The 24,334-nt window shown below is 39.0% G+C and overlaps 1 protein-coding gene across 3 annotated transcripts in view; it reads right to left on the reverse strand.

The window, feature by feature from the left end:
- The window catches only part of CNTNAP2 (contactin associated protein 2), a 2,051,986-nt gene that overhangs the window by 189,864 nt on the left and 1,837,788 nt on the right, over window positions 1–24,334 (reverse strand). For all 3 annotated transcript variants that reach the window (XM_073002555.2, XM_078377431.1, XM_078377432.1), the window contains exon 17: window positions 7,668–7,886. In XM_073002555.2, the coding sequence (XP_072858656.2) occupies window positions 7,668–7,886 (219 nt within the window). The remainder of the gene's footprint in view (window positions 1–7,667; window positions 7,887–24,334) is intronic.

Genomic DNA, 24,334 nt, shown 5'->3' on the forward strand with positions numbered 1-24,334 from the left:
CTTCTTCCTCGGAGGTAAGAAGGCCTCAAACCCACGGACTAACTTGTATCAAGGGGGCGGGCGGGGCTTGGGCAGAGGGAGGAGGGAGGCCTGCTCAATGGCCCCAAGAGCTACCATTATAAGAAAGAGGGGTTTTTTTTTAGCTTGCCTAGGCTGAAAAATCTGTTGCTGCTGGGGCTTCTTCCTCGGAGGTAAGAAGGCCTCAAAGCCACGGACTAACTTCTATCAAGGGGGCGGGCGGGGCTTGGGCAGAGGGAGAAGGGAGGCCTGCTCAATGGCCCCAAGAGCAACCATTATAAGAAACAGGGTTTTTTTTTAGCTTGCCTGGGCTGGAAAATCCTCTGCTGCTTGTCCACTTTCTGCATTTTACCAGAACAGAGCTGCAACATATGAGCAAGTCTTTTGTAAAACTAATAGGTCCAGATTGTACCCCAGACAGCATGGCTAGTATTTGAGAATGATTGTAGTCTGAAATGTCATTAGGTTGCCTGCTTCTGTTCTTAATTAGTCTTAATGTGGACTTATTTATTTACTTAAAATATTTTTACCACATCTTTCTCCTTGAAAGGAACTAAGGCAGCTTACAACATTAAAAGACAAAATTAAGGCTAACCCAAGTGATAAATACTTTAAAAAGGTCAAACAAATACAGTGGATATAAAAAGTTTACACACCCCTGTTAAAATGTCAAGTGTCTGTGATGTAAAAAATGAGACAAAGATAAACCATTTCAAAACTTTTTCCACCTTTAATAAGACCTATGAACTGTACAAATCTATTAAACAACAAACTGAATTTTTTTAGGTGGAGGCAAGTAAAAATAAAAAACTAAAATAATGTTTGCATCTGTGTGCACACCCTTAAATTAATATGTTGTTCAAGCACCTTTTGATTTTCTTACAGCACTCAGCCTTTTTGGGTATGATTCTATCAGCATGGCACATCTTGATTTGGCAATATTTGCCCACTCTTCTTTGCCAAAATGCTCCAAATCTCAGATTGTAAGAGCATCTCCTGTGCACAGCCTTTTTCAGATTACCCCACAGATATTAAGTCAGATTCAGGTGTGGGCTCTGGCTGGGCCATTCCAAAACGTTAATCTTCTTCTGGTGAAGCTGTTCCTTTGTTGATTTGGATGTTTGCTTTGGGTGATTGTCATGCTGAAAGATGAAGTTCCTCCTCATGTTCAGCTTTCTAGCAGAAGCCTGAAAGTTTTGTGCCAACATTGACTGGTATTTGGAACTGTTCATAATTCCCTCTAGCTTGACTAAGGTCCCTGTTACAGCTGAAGAAAAGCATGGTGCGGCCACCACCACGCTTCACTGTGGATATGGTGTTCTTTTGGTGATGCGCAGTATTGTTTTTGCGCCAAACAGATCTTTTGGAATTATGGTTGAAAAGTCCAACCTTGATTTCATCAGACCATAATACTTTTCACCACATGCTTTTGGGAGACTTCAGATGTGTTATTGCAAAATTTAGCCGGGCTTGGATGTTTTTCTTCGTAAGAAAAGGCTTCCATCTTGCCAGTCTACCCCATAGCCCAGACATATGTAGAATACAGGAGATTGTTGTCACATGTACCACACAGCCAGTACTTGCCAGATATTCATGCAGCTCCTTTAATGTTGTTGTAGGCCTCTTGGCAGCCACCCTGACCTGACCAATTTTCTTCTAGTCTTTTCATCACTTTTGCAGGGACATCCAGTTCTTGGTAATGTCACTGTTGTGCCATCTTTTCTCCACTTGATGATGACTGTCTTCACTGCGTTCCATGGTATATCTAATGCCTTGGAAATTCTTTTATACCCTTCTCCTGACTGATATCTTTTTAACAATGACGTCCCTCTGATGCTTTGAAAGCTCTCTGTGGACCATGGCTTCTGCTGTAGGATGTGACTAAGAAAATGTCAGGAAAGACTTACTAGCACTTGGGATTCCTCAGAGGCACTTTAAATGATGGCATAACATACTGCATAGCAAGTACCCCCACGCACAGACGCCCCCCCCAAGCCCCCCCATTCACGGACGCCGGCGGCAGCAGCCCCCCCCGGTCCTTGGAAGAATGGTCTTCAACAAAACCGGTCCCTGGCATTAAAAAAGTTGGGGACCACTGGTTTAGTTGTTTCCGACTCTTCGTGACCCCATGGACCAGAGCACGCCAGGCCCTCCTATCTTCCACTGCCTCCTGGAGTTGTGTCAAATTCATTCTGGTAGCTTCAATGACACTGTCCAACCATCTCATCCTCTGTCGTCCCCTTCTCCTCTTGCCGTCACACTTTCCTAACATCAAGGTCTTTTCCAAGGAGTCTTCTCTTCTCATGAGATGGCCAAAATACTGGAGCCTCAGCTTCAGGATCTGTCCTTCCAGTGAGCACTCAGGGTTGATTTCCTTTAGAATTGATAGGTTTGTTCTCCTTGCAGTCCAGGGGACTCTCAAGAGCCTCCTCCAGCACCACAATTTAAAAGCATCACTTCCTTGGCGGTCAGCTTTCTTTATGGTCTAGCTTTCTTTATGGATTTTTATAACACCAATTTTAATAAGCTCAGAACCAGGATAGGTAAGGTGCCATGGCAGGAGATACTAAGAGGAAAAGAAGTCCATGAAAGATGGGAGCTTCTTTTTTAAAAAGAGAAAATTCTAGAGACACAACTACAAACAATTCGATTAAGGAAAAAAATGGTAGGAGACAGCAAAAAAAAAAAAAAAAAAAAAAAAAAAAGGCCAGTACACCTTTACAAGAAGCTCAGAGAGGACCTCAAAACAAAGAAGGACATTTATAGGAAGTGGAAAGAAAGATGCTTCGAGAATCTGTTTTCGCTTAGAGCTAGTTGGAATTTTCTATGTAGCAGCCTTGGCCAGAGACTATAAGGATCAAAGACATAACATTGAGGAAGAATGTCAACAACACCTGCAATCCCATGAGAAAAGGAGGTGGAGAGAGATGAGCAGTCCTTCGTCCTGATTGGTGTACGTCAGTGGAGAGTGAAGAAGGAGGGTGTTCCAGCATGAGAAGAAAATGGAGAGATGCTGACACAGAGAGAGCCTTTTTGAGCCTTTTGATTTTTGGATTTTACCTTGGATTATGGATTTTTAAATGGACTATGGAGTTCCCATTGCTATAGCTAGGATGTAGTTCATAGCAGAGAATAGAGAAAGGGGCTCAGCCTTACCCACCTTTCTAGCTAGTAGAGTTTTCTTATTTTATTTTTATAGCTGAGATTTGCTGTGTTTCTAACTACCTTAGTTAATGGAAATGTATATGGAATGCTATGCTTTGCAACAAACTGAATATCTCAAATTCCTTATTTTTCTAATAAAACAATGATAAAACTTATGTTTGGTCTTTTGAGCAGACAACCTGCTTAATTACTTAATTCCTTTTTAGGCCACAAATATGCTACTGAGTCCAATTAATTACCTGAATTTTGCTGGTCTTGGCAGACTCTGAGACTCATGGTTTTATCTTTGGTTTTCTCAGTTCATTGTTTAATGGGAACAGACCTGGGAAAAAGGGTGGCAACGGGACAGCCTGGCTGTAAGAAGGACTCATTACAGATGTTATAGGGGTACGCTGAACCCAAGACCGTCTCTGTTCCAGCCCCAGCATTCTCTTAGGAGAGCTGGTTGCTTACAGTCAGTGCTCCAACACTGGAGGCATTGAAGAGAAATTTAGCCATCCATCTGACAGACATCCTTTGATTTGTTCCCCTGCATTGAGCAAGGGATTGGCATCAATGGCCTTATAGGCCCCTTCCAACTCAATTATTTTATGATTTTTTTAATTTTATAATGTCTCTGTGGACTGTGGAATGATGGGCTCTGTTTCATCAGTTTTGATTTCAAAGAAATTTCAGACTTGATTTAATCTAGGTAAAGGTTCCCCTTGACATTTAGTCCAGTCATGTCCAACTCTAGGGCGCGGTGCTCATCCCCGTCTCCAAGCCGTAGAGCCTGCATTTGTCTGTAGACAGTTTCTGTGGTCACGTGGCCAGCACGACTAGACATGGAATGCCGTTACCTTACCACCATGATTTAATCTAGGACCCACTTGAGAATTGGGAGCTTTCCCTTAGAATCTCTCATCTTTGGAAGTTTTGCATTTCTCTTTAATGGTTGCTAACTGACACAACAGATTAGTGATATTTTGATAGGGCTTTAAAAAAACCTTTCAAATCATCACTTATCTGTTAGCAACCATTAAAAACAAATACAAAACTTGTCTCCTTCTCTGCCGTCAGAGGAGAGCGGGAAGTTTCCAATTAAGCAGCTTCTCCAAAGGGACAGCCAGATAGCTGTTTTTGTTCGATCCCATGATCATATATGGTAGAATCAAATCAAAATGGAACTATCCTACTTGTACCTGAAAAATAGGGAGCCAGAAAGGTGCAGTTAAGAATGCTCTATGTCTAGGCTGGTTTGCACTGGAACTTATTTCACTTGACTGCCAGCAAAAGGAGCAAATCAGACTTTCTCCAGAGTGGACTAATTAATAGGACAAAAGCCTATGTATTCAAGCACTCAGTCCTCTTATGATTTCTTGGCTGCAGACTTCATTTGGGTTGATGATTGAAGTAAGGTATATTAAGTCTTTAACAATTCTAGTTTCTTCATTATGAACTTAAAATTATGTAGTTCTTCCGTAGTCATGATTTTTGTCTTCCAGCATCCAACTATAGTCCTGCTTTTGCACTTTCAGAACAGCTTTCACTTTTAAAATTGCAAATTCTTCATCATTGGATTCCTCCTCAAAGGAATCTGTCATCCATTTATTTCTGTTTTATAGGTCTTCAGTGCATTCTTTTCACCTTTTCTGCTTTCCCTTTATTTTATCCTGGTGAGTGTGTTTCCCTGTTGGTCTTTCAGTGTTCCTAATCCAGTTAAGGGGTTTTTTTGTCTCTTCAGGATAGGTGTTGAAAAGTTGCATTCAGGATTCTCACCTTACTTTTGTCACCTTTTACTTTTTCTTCTCATCTGTTTTTATACATTTTAAGTGTTTCTTCTGTTACCATCTAGGCTTTTCTATTCTTTTTCTTGCTGGAATAGTCAGTTTACATTCTCCTTTAAAATAATATCTCTCATTTCAAAGCACAGTTCTTTTGGTTCGTGGTCAACTAAGTTCAGTAATGCGAATCTGTTTTTTATTTATGTCATGATCATGAGTATGTAAGTTAAAGCCTGTAATTTGAATGGTTTATGTAATCATGGAAAATGTAAAATGGAATTAAAATGGTTCTGTGTAAGGCTGATTTTGAATGCTGGGAATGTTTACTAAAGAACTGTGAGAAGATTTCTCTGACCGGCAGAGCAAGGATGAAGATAAAGAGACTAGACTCCACATTCTATCTTAATTGGGACCATGTTTAGAGAAGGGAAACAACACCTGTGTTCTCATGGGAACGAAAGGTGGGCAAAGACAGGATGACCCTAAATCACGATTAGTCAACACCTTGAAGAATGAAGAAGAAGGGTGTGGCTTAGTTAGTAGAAAAATGGAGATTTTGCCATGTGGAACATTCTCTAGTCTAGAGAGGGGTTTTGGATCCTTTTTTGCCTTTTCCTTAGTTGGAATAAGGGATTGCGTACGTAGAGAACGAGAGAAAGAAAGGGGGGGGGGGTCTTCATGCTTCTTAGGTAAAGGTACAGGTTCCCCTTGACAATTTTTGTCCAGTCGTGTCCGACTCTAGGGGGCGGCGCTCATCCCGCTCTTCAAGCCATAGAGCCAGCGTTTTGTCCGAACACAATCTTTCCGTGGTCACATGGCCAGTGTGATTTAGACACGGAACGCTGTTTACCTTCCCACTGAGGTGGTCCCTATTTATCTACTCGCATTTGCATGCTTTCGAACCGCTAGGTTGGCGGGAGCTGGGACAAGCGACGGGTGCTCATTCCGTTGCGTGGATTCGATCTTACGACTGCCGGATCTTCTGACCCTGCAGCACAGGCTTCTGCGGTTTAGCCCACAGCGCCACCACGTCTTACCTACCCTGAAAAAAAGCTTTTTAAAAGAAGTTTAGTTATTTTTTACTTAGCTGGAATTTGTTATTCATTTAACTGCAATATTCTATGGAAATGTAACCTATGCTTTGCTTATGCATCAAACTGAATATCTATAAACACTTTATATTTCAATAAAAATTATTCTTTAAAATCCTTAAGAATGGTCTTTTGAACAGCAAGTCTGCCAAACCTGCTTCCAGAGGCATTGCAAGGCCACGATATTGCTAATACCAGAGTCCTATCTTTCTGAGTTTTGATGAGTCTTCAGGGACTACAAAGCCGAGATGCCTGTACTTGTTAAGTATAATTAACTGCAGGAGTGAATCTTTTAGGCTAGACTTGCAGGAAAGAATCTGTGTCACCTAGCTGGTGTTACCAGGACTCAGCCCAGCTGAATAGGGGTACCCAGATACCTGGCTGCTCTCTAGCCAATGAACAGCGCTCCCTAGAGGGAGGTTGATTAGTGACAATGTGGATTTTAAATTCATCAGAAATGTTATTTAAATTATGTGTTAGCACTATGATTTTTAAAGTGTTTCTTCAGCTTTACTCTTTTTGATATTAATTCATGATCAGTACCACAATCTTATTGTTTTGTTTTGGCATAGAGAGGCAGCTTCTCCATCTTCTGCTTCCAATTGCATAGCCTATTTGATTTCTGTATTGGCCATTTGATCATGTCCATATGAAGATTTTCTGCTCAGTTGCTTATTGTATTTGCAATAAACAGATTGTTAGTTTTGTAGCATTCTATGAGTTATTCTGTTTTGTTTCTGACCTCTAGGCAAAATTCTCTAACAACATTTAATTCTGCTTTATTTCCTACTTTTGCATTTCAGTTACCTATGATTATGTTTTGTTTCAGTGTGTGATCAATTTGCACTGAAGAGAGCCCAGCGGATGTGAGGCTCATTTGCCTCATGGAACAACTTCTTGGAACTTCTAATGATATGGATTAGCCTCTGCTTGCTCCCTGTGAATAAGTAAACTGATTTGTTGGATCAGATCTTCAGCATGATTCACAGACTGTGAACAACTGCCCCATATTTGGAAAATGACTGGTTTGACAATGCAGCCTAGCACTAGCTTCCAGTCAACACATGATACTTTAAAGCTGAAGAAAGATTTGATATCACTTTCTCTGGTATGGGACTACCTGAGTACTAAACTGCATTGTGTGGGTCCATTTGAACATTAACTTGAATTGTGATTAGCAATTCTTTGTTTTCCCTCTGTTCCGTTAGAAGGTGGGTGGTGAATGCAGAGAAGCTGTTTTCATGTGGAACCCACTCTCTGTGGAATGTCCCACACACAGAAGGCTCCATGACACCAAACTTTGTATACACGTGGTCTAAGGCAAAGACCATTTATTTGCCGAGGCCTTCAAAATGTCATTTATTTTAAACAAGGATTAGCACATTTTTTAAACTGTTTTGTTTTTATGGCTTAATTGAACCAGTTCTTTCCTACATCCTCTTTCCCCTTTGTTGTATGATTGATTGTTATGGTTTTGCTGTTAACTGTACTGGGAGATTTAGAACTATAGGGTGCTAAACACATGCATAAATATAAGCAGGCAGACATAGTTTTTTTTCAATAAGTGCACAGGAACCCAGAAGACAATACTGTATATTGAGTTCCTCCATGCCACCACTCACTTACTTACCAACGTATAACTGGCTATAAAGTTCAAGTCGGGTGTGGCCTTCTGTGGGTGCCTTCTGGATTTCTTTTGGGAGCTGGTCCACTTGTAGGCTAGCCTCTTTAACATTTCGCTCAGCAGTAACCCAATGCCACTGATCATCATTGAGTGGACTGGGTGACCTCACAATGATCTCCACTGGGCCATTTCCAACGTCAAAGGAAAAGGTCACATCTGTTGGAGCTGATGAAAAATTATATGAAAATAATGTGTAATACCTTTAGTTTACATGGGCATGACATTTCAAAATGATTTACTAAAATGGCTATATGTTTCATTTTGCATTTGCTTATTATTTACAAAATGGAAAATATTTTAGGATCATGGAATTTCATTGCTGGTGCTCATGATGTTCCATGCTACTTTCCATGATACAGACTAAAATAATAAAGAAGGCAGAGGTTACCTTATCACAGAAAGTTACAGGTGATAAACACTTACAGGACCAAACTAAGACATTTTTACATGCCAACATATTTACAATAGCAGAAATATTTCATCAAGTAGGTGGCATTTTTATATACAAGAAGAAATATTTACAGAGAGAAAATTTTGAGATTCCAAACTTCTGAGTAAAAAAGGTTTTTTTAAAGTCAGTTTCTCCCTCTTTTCAAACAGATACAATGTCTTTGCACCTTATGAGAGTTTTCAAAGCAGTTCACATTATAAACACACACACACACATTTAACAATTTTGCCTTGCTCTTTATTGACTGGGTTTGAATATCAGCTTACAGTTCAATAATACAAAAAGAATTCTGGCCCTTAGGCATAATCTAAAAGACAGTACACTAAAGGAAAAAGGAATGAGGAGGAAGAAAGAGAAAACCAGATTTTGCTGCTCTTTCTTAAACATTCCTATAGGGAAGAGCTAAGATGGAAAGATACTGTAGAGGAATGAGAATGAAGAATGAATACTTTTTTACGGTCAAAGACCAGTAAAACCAAATCAATATAAAATAGATACATATAATTATAGTTTGGTAAAATCAGTCAGGGTAATAAAATTCCATTAAAACATGATAAAACAACCCCCTTCTTTCCAGTTAATAACATCATGTATCCTTAATATAAGAAAACCTCAGACAGAGTTATATTAAAAACATACAGTATCCATCTAAAATCACCTACCCAAACATTTGATTACGAATAACCATTGCTGCCGCACAGAATTTGGCCACTTGTCTCATAATATAAGGGGTATTGTCAGAGAGTAGCAGCTGGACATAATCCTCCTCTGATCTCCCGGGAGATTTATAGATATTAGGTGATAAAAGTGCTATATGAAGATCCCGATAACAAGTACAGAAAAGGAGAACATGACCAACTGATTCAACTTTATCACTATTACAAGGGCAGAGACAGTCTGATGTTGGCAAGCCTCGAAATCTTCCCTCCAAAAGCTTAGAAGGAAGTACATTGAGCCTAGCTAGCGGTAAAGCCCTTATGGCTTTAGATGACATAGTGCTGGCTAAATACGAGGAGGTGATAAAAGCAGATTTCTTTAGAAAATTATATTTCCCTAACTGGCCAACATGGTCCTGTAGTTCAATGTCCCATACCCTTAACTTCACTGCTTTGATGGCATCCTTGAGACCCATTGCTATAAGTATACTGGGGGAAAAGCCAATTTTCGATAACTCATCAGTTATATGCTTCTTCCACTCCGACTGAAAGGAATCTAGTAAGATCAGTGGGGCCAAGCCTTCTAATGCAAAAATCAGTTTAAGCCAGTATTTCACCATAAGGACTTTAGCCCTTGCTTTAATGGATATTAACCCAACCTCTAAGCGAAGAGCCACATTGGAAGTACAAGGTGGAACTCCAAGAATGGCTCTCACGAATTTGGTCTGAACAATCTCCAGAGGTTGTAGATTAGCATAAGCGAATAGTTGTGAGCCATAAAGCATTTGTGAAATAATCCTGGCCTTAAAAACTTGTATTGCCGATGGTACATGTTTACCCCTATCAGTATGGAAAAATCTTCTTAGTGCTCCAGTATTTTTCTAGGCACTCATTGCTGCGTGGTTTACATGAGTAAGCCAGGATCCTGAAGAGTGAAAAACTATGCCAAGGTATTCATAGCATGCTACTTCCTCTACAGGGTGTCCATTTAGAAACCACTTATGCTTTATTCTCCTTCTACTCACAACCATAATCTTGGTTTTAGCATAATTAATTATTAGTTGTTCTCTATTACAGTAGTAGGAGAAGGATCTCAGGAGCCTTCTAAATCCTACGCATGTTGTTGACAGTAAAACAGCATCATCAGCATAGAGTAAGATTGCAATTGGGCGAGAGGCAAGTTTAGGTTGATGAAAATTGGGGTTACTTAAATTCCCAACTAAGCCATTGATATAGAAGTTGAACAAGGTGGGGGCTAGTATGCATTCTTGTCTAACTCCATTAAGTACAGGGACTTGGTTGGATAAGATCCCCGCGGTGTTACAAAGAACCTGCAAATGCGTATTTTCATGAAGTTGCTGCATCAATAGGAGAAGTCATTTATCGATACTTGTGGACTCAAATTTTGACCACAGACATTCCCTCTTTCTTAAATATTCTCATAGGGAAGAGCTAAGATGGAAAGATACTGTAGAGGAATAAGGAAAGAGAGGAAATCAAATGCTGTTTCTCTCTTGGTATAGCAGATTGCATAACTGCTTTCCATTCTTCCAAGACAGATCCCTCCTCTAATCTCAACTCTGCTGTTAGATACCCAAAGGGGGAGGCAAGGAGTGTTTGTCCTGCTAGTCCTAAATGTATTTTTTGTTTTGCTTTAATGTTTTATCTTTATTTTGATTTTATATTATTATATTCATTGTTTGGAATTGTGTATGTTTTATATGTTTAATATGTAAACTGCCCAGAGTGGTCTAGTAGCCAGATGGGGTGTTTAGAAGACAGACAGACAAATAAACAAGCAAGCAAACAAATGCAGATAGACAAACATGTTGTGCTGTATGTCTGTACAAGAATTATGTTAACACACCATTGTGTAGTTCTCTTTGCCAGGAAAGGTTCCCGTAGACAATGTTTTATTTAACAACTGAGGGAGAGAGGAGCATGAATACAGTATTCAAACTTTATGAATTCAAACCAATATTCCACTCCACTTGGTGAATGTAGGAGATTGTTTTGATATCCACAATTCAAAACACCAGGAAATGGCCTGATATTGCCTTGCAGTGTTGCACCTGCTTTGCCAGCAGAAAAAAGGATGCCAAGCTTTAGCCTCAGTGTTGACGACACCTATGCCAGCAAGTCACGATGGTCTACAAGATCTTTGTTTGTGCTACCATTTCTATCATCTGGGGCACAAAACAATTCAAATGCTTAGAATGAATCTGTCTTTCAGATCAACTGTGTTCACCCAAGTATATCTATTCATAGCTGGAAGGTACTAGATTGTTAATTCTTAAGAAATTGATATGAATTGATATGAAATATGAGTGCTTTTGCCCCATTCAATTTAGTGCACAATACCCTCAGTCATCTGTATTGAGAAGGAGGTTTTGGCCAGTTTCCTTTCCTGTGCTATTCAGGGCTTATGTTCTTTTATGCTCAAGAGTGGAGCACAACAAATGCAGCTTTAGAGACAAGGCTAAAGGAAAATTATGGATACTGGTTGCAAAGTAAAGATAGTTTTTAATCACTCTTAGTTATATGCAATGTGGATCTTTCTTTGCAATATGATGCTTATTGGCAGTTTATGAGAAGGAAGTGAAATGGCCTGAATTAGGGCATCTATTGCCTATGTCTTTTGGACCCTTTGGAGCAATTCTTTTATTACAAACCTCCTTTCCAAAATTGTATTGATTATTTCTTAGAGTCTTTCCTCTTTCCTTTCTCTAATACAACTTCAATATATCTACCGCAAATAGCATAAACATATTTAAACTTATTTCTCCTCGTTTCATCTTAAGTTCAGTAGTCAATTTCTTATTTAATGCAATGTCCCATACTTGGTTATACCAGTCTTCTAATTTAATATCATGTTTGTCTTTCCAGTGTCTAGCTATTAATATTCTAGCACTTGTCATAAAATTAGAAATAAATTCCTTTAAATAATAATCAAGTTCTATCTTATCAAAAATCGACAACAAAACGATTTTAGAGTTAAATTCAATATCTTTTCCAAATATATCACATATTTCCTTAAAAAGCAATTTCCAAAATTTCTGAATCAATTTATACTCCCATCACATATGATAATATGTGTCAACTTCTTCATCACATTTCCAACAGGCCTCAGAATAGTCTGAATTTATTATGTGCAATTTCACCAAAGTAATGTACCACCTTAAACTAATTTTTAAAGAACTATCCTTTATTCTTATCAACATTAATCTTAAAACTCTCATATTTCACATTTTTGTCCAATCCTCTGTTCTTATTTCTGTCTTTAAATCATGCTCCCAAATTGATTTCAATCCTTCTATTTCAGTTTCATTTCCCCCCTGATCCAAAATTAGGTTATAAATTCTACTTACTACTCCCTTCTCAAAGCATCTTTCTGCATATCTTCATTTGATGATAGAAATTGTTCATACTTAGTACATTCTCTACATTTACTATTAGTCCTCAACTATTCATTAGTCCATCTATCTAATTGGATATAATTATACCATGATAATTTATTAGTTTGAAGTTTAACTATAATCTGATCCTTCAATCTCATTTTAATCATTCAATCCTTCAATCTGGCAACTTTTTTATCCTTAAACAAATCAACAAAGCTCTTCAAGTTTGCTGGAAATTTTTCTATTTTGGTCACTAATTTTAGTGGTGAAGTAAAGGGACAAAACTTCTTTTTATATCTGTTCCAGACATTTAACATGTTTCTTAAAAGGGGGTTGTTCAGCTGATAAAACAAATAAAACAAATATTTTACAAAAACAAAAATACTACATTAAACAAATATTTTTCAATATTCCCATTTATTTCTGAGGATTCTATAGCCCACCAAATTAATCTTCCTTTGTTATATATAATATCTCCAATCAATCATAGTTGATTTGCTATGTAATAATTTTTTATATTAGGAATACCTAAGCCTCCATTTTTTTGAGTCTTGTACTAATGTATTTTATTTATTCTTGATTTTTTACCTTGATTACAGAATCACTTAATTAGTCCCTGCCAATACTTAAAATCCTCTTCTAATTGTATTGGGAACATCTTAAATAAAAAAGTTATTCTTGGTAATATTCTCATTTTGACCATAGTGATTATCTCAAACCATGATAGTTTCAATTTACAATACTCCTGAAATTTATGTTTATTACCAGTTTTTGATTTATTAAAATTTTGCTCCTTTAATTTTTTTAGTCACTTTAACTATATTTATTCCTAAATATTTAATATAACTGCACATTTTAAAACCATATTTATTTACAAACTTTTCTTGTTCGTATTTATCGTAATTAAAACATTACTTGTGTTTTTTTTGCTAATAAATAGTTAATCCTATTATTTCCCCAAATTTTTCTAAAGGATTTTTAATTCTAACCATACTTTCTAATCATTAATAATGAATTATTGGCAAATAAATTAATCTTAATTGTATCATTTTAACCTAATACTTTAATTAATTCATCATTTTTATTACATTAGGTAACAGTTCTATAATCATACAAAACAATATTGGTGAAAGTGGACAACCTTGTCTTGTACCTTGGCCTAGAAAAATCCATTCTGTTAAACCATCATTAATTATTATTTCTGAAGTATTATCTGAATATAATTGATCTATAACTCCAATAAATCTTCTGCCAAATCCCCAACCCTTTAAAAGCTGCTTTAATGTTAATCATTCCACATAATCAAAGGCCTTAAATATGTCTAATGATAGATCAGTTGCCTTTATTTTTTCCTTTTCTACCTCAGATATAATATTCAAAACTCACCTAGTAAAATTATCCATTTGTCTTCCCTTTATAAAGCCACATTGGTCCTCTTTAACATAATTTTCTATCAATCTATTTAAACTATTTGCTAATATTGCAGTAAAAATCTTTGCATCTTGATTTATTTATATAAGATCCCAGGTCTGTTAGATCCTTGTTGGGTTTTGGAATAAGAATCGTTAATGAATGTTTCCAAGAAGGTGGCATTACCTCCCCTTCCAATATTTTATTATAAAGCATTTTTAGCTTAGATATAAAAATTGAACTAAAATGTTTATAATATTCTGGATCCAATCCGTCAAAGTGTGGTGTTTTACCATTTTTCAGTTTATTAATAACTTCAGCAATTTCCTTTCTTTAATCTCTTCTTCTAATATTCTTCTGTCACATTCCAATAATTTGGTTTTTAAATTCTCATTTATATAATTTTCTATATCCTATTTCAATACGTTGTTTCCTTTATATAATTTCTGATAAAATTCTTGAAAAATCTCCAATTTATCTTTCATTATATTACACCTCTTACCTTTTCTATCTTTAATTACGCCAATTGTGTCTTAAACTTCTATTTTTGCACATTCTAGCTAATAATTTTGAATTTTTATTGCCAAAAATTTTTAAAAAATCCTCTTTATGTACATCAAATCCCTCTGAATTTTATCTCTAAGTTTTCTAGTTCCTTTTTCCTGCATTTCTACCAATATCCTTCTATGTATCTCTAAAAAAACTTGTTTTCCAAATTTCTCAATTCTTCTTCCAGTTTTTTCACATTTATCTCCTTGATTTTTTTTCAGTTTATAGGATTCCCTTATTTCTACTCCTCTTGAAATTACTTTTATGGTGTCCCACAACAGGCCTAATTTCGTACCTCCTCCTTCCTTTATTGTCCATAATTCTAACCATTCTTTCTTTATCTTTTTTATTACTTCTGAGTACTGGAAAATCTTAATATCCATTCTCCATCTTCTAGAATCTTTATAGTATATTCTTCCAAACCCATTTACCCTGTATTATTATAAATCTATCATTACAATATTTTACTACCTGTTTCATTGTAAATTGACAACTTTTAAAATTTATGATTACTACACCTCTAGATTTAGATGTTCCAAAGTTTTTAAATAAATGTCTATATTATTCATCTTAAGTTCCTTAACTCCAACTTCTGATTGATGAGGTTTTTTTTGCAAAAAGACAATGTCCATCTTATTTTTCTTCAATAATGCTTCTATTCTTTTTCTTTTCGCTATCGATCCCAGGCCTTTCACATTTAAAGTAGCCAGTCTTATTCTCTTGACCATTTCTGTTCAAAGTCTCTCCTCCTAATAGGCCCCATGTGCAACCCATCCCCCCAACAAACAAACAAAAAAACACTAAAAATTAAAGTTAAAAAACGCCGAACATGTAATTCTCTACCCCAACAACCCATGGAACATTTATCTTTTTTCCCACCCCACCATAACTACTAGCGAGGGCAAAATGTGGAGGGGATGCTACCATGCTCCAGTGGAACCGCAACTAGAACTTCGCCTCTGCTCTTTTCATCAAAATTTCACATTTCTTCTTAATATTTAATAACACTGAAGCCCTCTTCTCTACCCTTTCTCCTTTGTAATTCTAAGTAAACACACAATTAGAACCCAGAATTAATAATAGTTTCAGTTTTATTATTATTGCTGTTGCTTTCTATTATTAATATAATTAGTATAGTCAGTATTAAAGAATAGAAAGAAAAAAGAGAAAAAAAGATACAATAAAAATAAATGAAGGAAAGAGAGAAGAAAAAATATAAAAGATTTGGGAGGGGGGATACAACAGGTGATCCATCTTCCAACCACTCAGGAATCTGGTCCTTTCTCCTTCAACCTTGTATTTTTTTGCTTGAGGTTGGAGTTGGCTCCTGATCTCCATCTTCCTCCTGCCAGTGTTTCCATGGCTTTCCAAGCAGATCTTTACCTACATGAGTAGATTTTAAAAAGAACCTGGTGTCGATATTTTGTCGTTTCGTTGTGTCTGACTCTTCATGACCCCATGGACCAGAGCACGCCAGGCCCTCCTATCTTCCACTGCCTCCTGGAGTTGTGTCAGTTTCATGTTGGTTGCTTCGCAGACACTTTCCAGCCATCTCATCCTCTGTCGTCCCCTTCTCCTCTTGCCATCACACTTTCCTAACATCAAGGTCTTTTCCAAGGAGTCTTCTCTTCTCATGAGATGGCCAAAATACTGGAGCCTCAGCTTCAGGATCTGTCCTTCCAGAAAGACTCAGGCTTGATTTCCTTTAGAATTGATAGGTTTGTTCTCCTTGCAGTCCAGGGGACTCTCAAGAGCCTGCTCCAGCACCACAATTCAAAAGTGTTAATTCTTCGGCGGTCTGCTTTCTTTATGGTCCAGCTCTCACTTCCATACATCATGACAGAGAAAACCATAGCTTTGACTATTCGGACTTTTGTTGGCAAGGTGATGTCTCTGCTTTCTAAGATGTTGTTGAGGTTTGTCATCGCTTTCCTCCCAAGAAGCAGGCGTCTTTTAATTTCGTGGCTGCTGTGTCCATCTGCAGTGATCATGGAGCCCAAGAAAGTAAAATCTGTCACTGCCTCCATATCTTCCCCTTCAATTTCCCAGGAGGTGATGGGACCAGTGGCCATGATCTTAGTTTTTTTGATGTTGAGTTTCAGGCCATTTTGTGCACTCTCCTCTTTCATCCTCATTACAAGGTTCTTTAATTCCTCCTCACTTTCTGCCATCAGAGTGGTATCATCTACATATCGGAGGTTATTGATATTTCTTCCGGCAATCTTAATTCCGGCTTGGGATTCCTCCAGTCCAGCCTTCCGCATGATATATTCTGCATATAAGTTAAATAAGCAGGGGGGCAATATACAGCCTTGTCATACTCCTTTTCCAATTTTGAACCAATCAGTTGTTCCATATCCAGTTCTAACTGTTGCTTCCTGTCCCACATATAGGTTTCTCAGGAGATAGACAAGGTGGTCAGGCACTCCCATTTCTTTAAGGACTTGCCATAGTTTGCTGTGGTCCACACAGTGAAAGGCTTTTGCATAGTCAATGAAGCAGAAGTAGATATTTTTCTGGAACTCTCTGGCTTTCTTCATAATCCAACGCATGTTAGCAATTTGGTCTCTAGTTCCTCTGCCCCTTCGGAATCCAGCTTGTACTTCTGGGAGTTCTCGGTCCACATACTGCTGAAGCCTACCTTGGAGGATTTTGAGCATAACCTTGCTAGCGTGTGAAATGAGTGCAATTGTACGGTAGTTGGAGCATTCTTTGGCACTGCCTTTCTTTGGGATTGGGATGTAGACTGCTATTATACCTGAGTAGCCCAGTGGTTTTTCCTACTCTCTTCAGTTTAAGCTTGAATTTTGCTATGAGAAGCTGATGATCAGAGAAGCTGATGATCGGTCAGCTCCAGGTCTTGTTTTTGCTGACTGTATAGAGCTTCTCCATCTTTGGTTGCAGAGAATATAATCAATCTGATTTCAATATTGCCCATCTGGTGATTTCTATGTATAGAGTCGCCTCTTGTGTTGTTGGAAAAGAGTGTTTTTGATGACCAGCTTCTTCTCTTGACAAAACGCTATTAACCTTTGCCCTGCTTTGTTCTGAACTCCAAGGCCAAACTTCCCTGTTGTTCCTTTTATCTCTTGGCTCCCTACTTTAGCATTCCAGTCCCCTAGAATGAGAAGAACATCTTTCTTTGGTGTCAGTTCTAGAAGGTGTTGTAAATCTTCATAAAATTGGTCAATTTCAGTCTCCTCAGCAATGGTGGTTGGTGCATAAACTTGGATTATTGTGATGTTGAAAGGTCTGCCTTGGATGCGTATTGACATCATTCTATCATTTTTGAGATTGTATCCCATTACAGCTTTTCCCACTCTTTTGTTGACTATGAAGGCTACTACATTCCTTCTACGGGATTCTTGCCCACAATAGTAGATATGATAATCATCTGAGCTGAATTCGCCCATTTTAGTTCACTGATGCCCAGGATGTCAGTGTTTATTCTTGCCATCTCCTGTTTGACCACCTCCAGCTTCCCAAGATTCATAGATCTTACATTCCAGTATTTTTCTTTGCAGCATTGGACTTTCCTTTCACTTCCAGGCACGTCCACAGCTGAGCGTCCTTTCGGCTTTGGCACAACCACTTCATTAGTTCTGGAGCTACTTGTACTTGTCCTCCGCTCTTCCTCAGTAGCATGTTGGATGCATTTTCACTTGAGGGGCCCATCTTCCAGCGTCTTTTAGCCTTTTGTTTCTGATCATGGGGCGTTCTTGGCAAAGATACTGGAGTGACATTGCCATTTCCTACTCCAGGTGGATTGTGTTTAGTCGGAACTCTCCACTATGTCCTGTCCGTCTTGGGTGTCCCTGCATGGCATAGCCCATAGCTTCTCTGAGTTACCCAAGCCCCTTCGCAACGACGAGGCAGCAATCCATGCAGGGGAACCTGGTGTCACACACCCCCAGTTCCCCTGTTTGTTTTTCCACACAACCCAGGTTTACTTTCGGGTATGACATTTACTTTTCAACCCTTTTCTGCTGCCACCAGAGGATTTATCCTCACCCTATCAAATATGAGTCTTAAATCACAGTTCTTCAATATAACAATGTTTATTTAAGCGCTTATCAGTAAATCATGTAAAGTGAATCATGGATGGTCTTATTTTATTCATTCAATCAACCAACTGTGCTTTGATAACATTTATATTTGCTTAGGTAAAATCATGTTAATCAAGGTATTTATTCATTTCTTATCTTGTTCCCTATCTTTCTATTCTTCTGTAACACAAGGCTGGTCCTACCTGCCTAAACTGCTTCTCTCTAACTGACATCCCTAACTCTAACTCATATCCCTAATTCAAACTCTAACTGATCTTTAACTGTCTTCCATTTCTCTTATATATCCTTAGTTCCACCTCTTCTGTACAAGAATTGAATTTCCCAGCTTGTAAAAATGGGAGTTTAAATATACATATGGTACATAGAAATTTATTCACAAATTTTCCTCATATATAATTACTGGTAGAGGATTCCAGAAGATGAGCATATGATCTGCACTATGCTTACAGTGAGAATATAGAAATGAGAACTAATTGGATGCATCTTCTTCCGGAATTTGGGGTAATTATCCTCAATGATGGCCTGTTAATACCCCTGATTGATTTTGTCGGAATCCTAGAGACACTTTAAGGTAGACGGTCACTTTCTGGCTTGTCATCGATTGCTAGGGAGTGTACATAAGGGAGAATGGCAGAAGATCCTATAACATAGTCTACCTCACTAGCACCCTTATCTGTTAGGAAAGTGTAGTAGCCATTTGAGGTGTCCAGGTGACATTTAGGCATACAAGATGGAATTTGTAAATCAATTGAAAGAGGAATTTACCACACTTGTTGATTACTTTGTCTTAGGAAGTTCTGGAGGTGCTTTTATCCTCTTCAAGCTCCAAGTGAAGGGCTTTTTTCCATCATACAAACACAGTTTCCCATTCTAGCTTTAAAGTCAACACAAATTATAAAAAAATAGTTGGGATATTCAGAAAATAATTTATCAAGGAGGTCCTCCAATTTAGTCCAAGCCTCTGAAGCAATACCAATTATTCTCGGTGGGAAAGAGACATTGACACAGATCAAAGGACCTGGTTTATAGCCGTGTATTGTTAGAACTTGCCAATAGAGTTTAATTCAGTTATTTCTGTTCCCTTCAAACCAGTAGTGGAGGAAATTGAAATAGTCAGGCCCCCACTTCCTCGGCCTGAGGTTGAATTTTTTTGAGCTGAGAATTCCCATGTTCTATATCCCCGTAAACTTAAAGAGTCTTTCTCCAGAGGCCAAGTCTCTTGCAGGCAAATTATGTCAAATGACTGAAGGTACTGTATGAAATCTGGGCCAACCAATTTATTCTTTCATCCTGCAATATTCCAAGATAGAAAGTTCAGAGGCTGAGTTTGTATCTTATCTGATGTTAGTCAGTCTTGGGAGAGGGCTAATAGAAGGGCATTTCTGTTGTCCAAGTGCTACTTCAGAGTTCTGAAGTGACTGGGTAGGTGGCTATTCCCCTTGGGGGTTTGATAAGTTCTGTGACTACTTGTTGACTTGTTGACACCCATCCTTGGAGCCTCTCTTGTGTTCTCTGGTTGCTACATATGTTTACAAAACCACAGGGTTGATTAATCAAGATATTATTGAGGGCAGATACAAAAGGTTGATATATTTCTTTCCCTCTATTGTTTAAGTTAGGAACAGGGGGTGCAACACCAGCATGGTTGGGGGCATTTCCCCTGCACCTAGAGTACTCATAACTAGAGGAGAGCTCAACAATTCTATCTGATTTTCCATGTGGTATTGGAATCCTTTTAAAATTCGCATCATGTCCAAATTCATAAGCCATTACCGTCCCATCAAAGGGACCCCTGTGATTTGTGGCATACAGCTATCTGTGTTTTGAATGGTCTTTGTAAGTTTCATTTTGCAGTTGATTTGAAATTAGGCCTACGGTGTGTTATATGTGCTCACTATTTGAATGATACTCATATGTCTTCAAACTTATATACAGTATTAAGCTCCAAAAATGATAGGCAGGTCCATTTTCTTTAAACGACAGATACACCCTCCCCCTCCACATTTCAGGCTTTATATTATATATACATAGAGTCATAGAGAGTCATAGAGTTGGAAGAGACCACTGAGACAGTTCAGTCCAAACCCCCACCATGCAGGAACATCTATCAAAGTACTCCCAACAGAGGCCATCCAGCCTCTGCTTAAAAACCTTCAAAGGAGGAGACTCCACCACCCTTTGAGGCAGCCCATTTCATTGCCAGACAGCTCTGACCATCAGGAAGTTCTTCCTAATGTTCAGATAGAATCTCTTTTCCTATAGCTTGAAACCATAGCTCCGTGTCCTAGTGTCTGGGGCCCTGGAAAGCAAACCTGTCCCCTCTTCAATATGACATCCTTTCAAATATTTAAACATGGCTATCATGTCCCCTCTCAACCTTCTTTTTGTAGGTGTAGAGTAGTTCTTCCTTTTCCCTGTCACTGTTAGTAATTGGCCATCATCTCCATGCAAAGACCCTATTGTTTCCTTCTTTTTCCTTTTACTGATGACATAACTAAAACAAATCCCTTTTTATTATCTTTAATATCTCTAGTAAGCCTAAATTTGTGCTGTTCTTTAGCTTTTCTTACCATCCCCCTACATGTACTGGCTATTTGCTTGTATTCCTCTTTGGAGCTTTTCCCGTTTTTCCATTTCTTGTACATTTTTTTAGTTAGCTGAGTAGAAAGTTCTTTAGTCAACCATTCTTTGGTTTCTTTAGACATCTCCCATTTTTCCTTCTTGTTGGAACAGTCTTAGATTGTGCCCTTAGTATCTCAGTTATAAAAAAGTTCCCATCCATCCTGAACTCCCCTCTCCTTTTATTGCCTCTGTCCATGGAATTTCACTCAGTAATTTACAAAAAATGGCTTTCTTGAAGTCTAGAATTCTTGGCTTCCCCTTCCCACTGTATAACAAATTTCAAGAGAGCATGTCACTCCCACCTAAGGCTCCCACCACTTCAGTCTCATTAACAGGGTTCTCCCTGTTGGTTAACATTAGATCTAAAATAGCTGTTCCCCTTGTTGCCTCTTCCACCTTCTGGACCATGACACTGTTTGTAAGGCCAATAAGGAATTTGTTGGACCTTGTGTTCTTGGCAGAGTTTAGCTGCCAACATATATCGGCATGATTGAAATCTCCCATTACTACTGCATCTTTTCCTTTTGAATGTGTGGCCATCTGCTCCAGGAAGGCTTCTTCCAACTCCTCAGACTGGCTTTGAGGTCTGTAGTATACTCCCACAATGACATCCCTCACATTTTTCTCCCCCTTAATTCTTACTCAGATGCTCTCAACCTGGCTTCCTAGATTTATACCCTGGATTTCTTCACCTGCGCTCTTAACATATAAAGCTACTCCTCCTGCTTTAACATATAAAGCTAACCCTCTGAAATAGGTTATACCCTCCAATAGCTACATTCCAATCATAAGTCTCATCCCACCAGGTTTCAGTGATACCTATTATGTCATATTTATTTTGCTGTATTAGGAGTTCCAGCTCATCTTGTTTGTTTCCCACGCTATGTGCATTGGTGTAGAGACATTTAAGTCTATGTGTTCTTCCTGCAAGCCCTTTAATAAAGTTATTTTTCCTTCCACTGTTGGGCTGCCATACTACTAGCCCTACTCTTTTAACAATGTTTTGGCTATTCACCATGGCCCTTTCTGGGTTCCTGTCCTCAAGAAAATTGTCACTTGGGAACTCAGTATAAACCCATACTTATCAGATTAGTGAGCCTGTGAACAAAAACATTCCTTCCAGCAGTAGTAAAGTGAACCCCATTGTGAGGGTTTGTTATTAGGGGCTTCTGTCACACCCAATAAAGTATGAGACTGTTTAAATTCAACAACATGGTCTTCATTTATTAACGTTCCAACATTAACTGCAACTTCCTTTTGAACAGGATTTAACATCTCTTGCTGTCGAAACCTTGACTGCAAGGGTGTGCAAACATTATTAACAAACGGGTTTAGTTCGTCAAACTCCCACGGTCCAGATAAGACTTTCTCTACAACCGGGGTTTCACCTTCTTCTCCCCGCCACTAGTAGCAGTAAGGTTTCTTCATCTCCACTCCAACCCCAGAGTGGGGAACCCCCTCTCGGACTGGCCAGCCACGGTCCGGGAAGACTCCCATCTTCTAGAGCCATGTCTTCTTGGCCTTGATCTCCCTTGCTATTGCCTCATGTTCTTCTCGGAGGTGACGTCTCCACTCCTTCGCCTCCATCTCTCCCCAATAGGATGGACGTGGTTGCTGACCCTGGTGTCTTCGCCGTTCAGCCTCCTCATGGGGAACCTTGACTTGTTCCCATTTTCCTGTCCAGGGATCCTGGACCCAAACCTTTTCCCAACCGCATGGGATATCGTCCCTCTTCTCCCTTATATCCCCTACACCCGGCTCCTCCGAGCGTTCCCCTTTCCCCGCCAAAACCTCACCGGTTTGCACCGCCACACTTAACCCCTTTATCCCCAATACCAGATCCCTGGTATCCACCCCTTGATGTTTCTGTCCCTCTCTGTCTCTCAGTTCCCCCAACTCTTTAGTGTCCACCTTCTTGCTTTCTTTTCTAGGTGGAGAAGGTGGAGGAGAGGTCTGAGTTTCCTTAGAGTGAGATGGGAGCCACGGCACTCCTATAATTATTTCCTGGCCCTGGCATGGGGCTTCACATACCCCCCCATTCAAGAGGGCCATCCGCTCCTTTTCGCTGCGCATCCACAGACCCTGCTGAGAAAAATAATCAACATTAGCATGCTCAAGTCCTTTTCTGTACTTAACTATGAAAGAAAAGGGTTGTAGAGCCAAGTACCACCGGGTAAGCCAGGGATTAGTTTCCTTCATACGGTTAAGCCACTGCAGAGGCACATGGTCTGTTATTAATGTGAAAGAGGACCCCTGAAGATAATATCTTAGACTATGCGTGGCCCATTTAATGGCCAAAGCCTCCTTCTCAATCACTGCATATTTCTGTTCACGAGGTGTGAGTTTTTGACTCAGGTATAGGATAGGATATTCTACCCCCTCCCTTACTTGAGACAATATTGCTCCTAAACCTCTATCTGATGCATCAGTGAACAGAACAAAAAGTAACTTAAAATCAGGGGGAAACCAGATAGGCAGGTCACAAATTATTTCTTTGAGGGTGTTAAAGGCCACCTCTTGCTCTTGAGTCCATTTCACTTTTACCGGGGCTCGTTTCTTCGTAAGATCTGTTAAAGGGTCCGCAATTGATGCAAATAGAGGCACAAAGTGACGGTAATACCCTACCAAGCCCCAAAATTGCTGCACTTCTCACTTTGTCTGGGGGCGATACCAATTTGAGATTTTAGTTACTTTTTCTTCTTGGGGTTGTATCTCACCCTGTCCTACCTTAAACCCTAAATATTCCACTTTAGGGAGTCCAATCCTACACTTCTTGGGGTTGACTGTTAAGCCTGCATCCTCTAATTCTCTTAGTACCCTCCGCAAGTGTAATAAATGTTCTTCCCAAGTCTCACTAAACACAATGATGTCATCTATATAAGCAGCAGCCCACTTTCTATGGGGTTCCAACAATTTGTCCATAAGGTGCTGAAACGTTGCTGCTACTCCATGTAGCTCGAACGGCATTTTGACAAATTGGAATAACCCTTTCGGGGTAGAGAAGGCTGTCTTTTCCCTGTCTTGGGGTCTTACTGGGATTTGCCAGTAACCTTTCGTCAAATCTATGAAATTTAGGTAATGCGCATTACCCAGGCAATCCAACAAATCTCCCACTCATGGCATGGGGTATGCGTCGAACTTCGACATGGCATTGACCTTCCTGAAATCTACACAAAATCTTAACAATCCATCTGGCTTAGGCACCATTACCGGGAAACTCCTCCAGGGTCCTTTAGAGGGTTCAATCACTCCTAACTGGAGCATTTCATCTACTTCTTGTTCTATTACCCCTATTAAATGGTGAGGCCACATCCTGCCCCCATCATGTACTACTACCCCTGGATCGGTCTCAATAACATGTTCTACTAAGGAAGTCTGCCCTGGTATCTTTGAGAACACATCTGGCAATTCCTCCTTTAGGGCTAAGGCTTGACGTTTTTGCCCGGGATCTAAAACTGAT

Source organism: Pogona vitticeps, chromosome 6 (genome assembly GCF_051106095.1).
Source record: "Pogona vitticeps strain Pit_001003342236 chromosome 6, PviZW2.1, whole genome shotgun sequence".
Classification (NCBI taxonomy): Eukaryota; Metazoa; Chordata; class Lepidosauria; order Squamata; family Agamidae; genus Pogona; species Pogona vitticeps.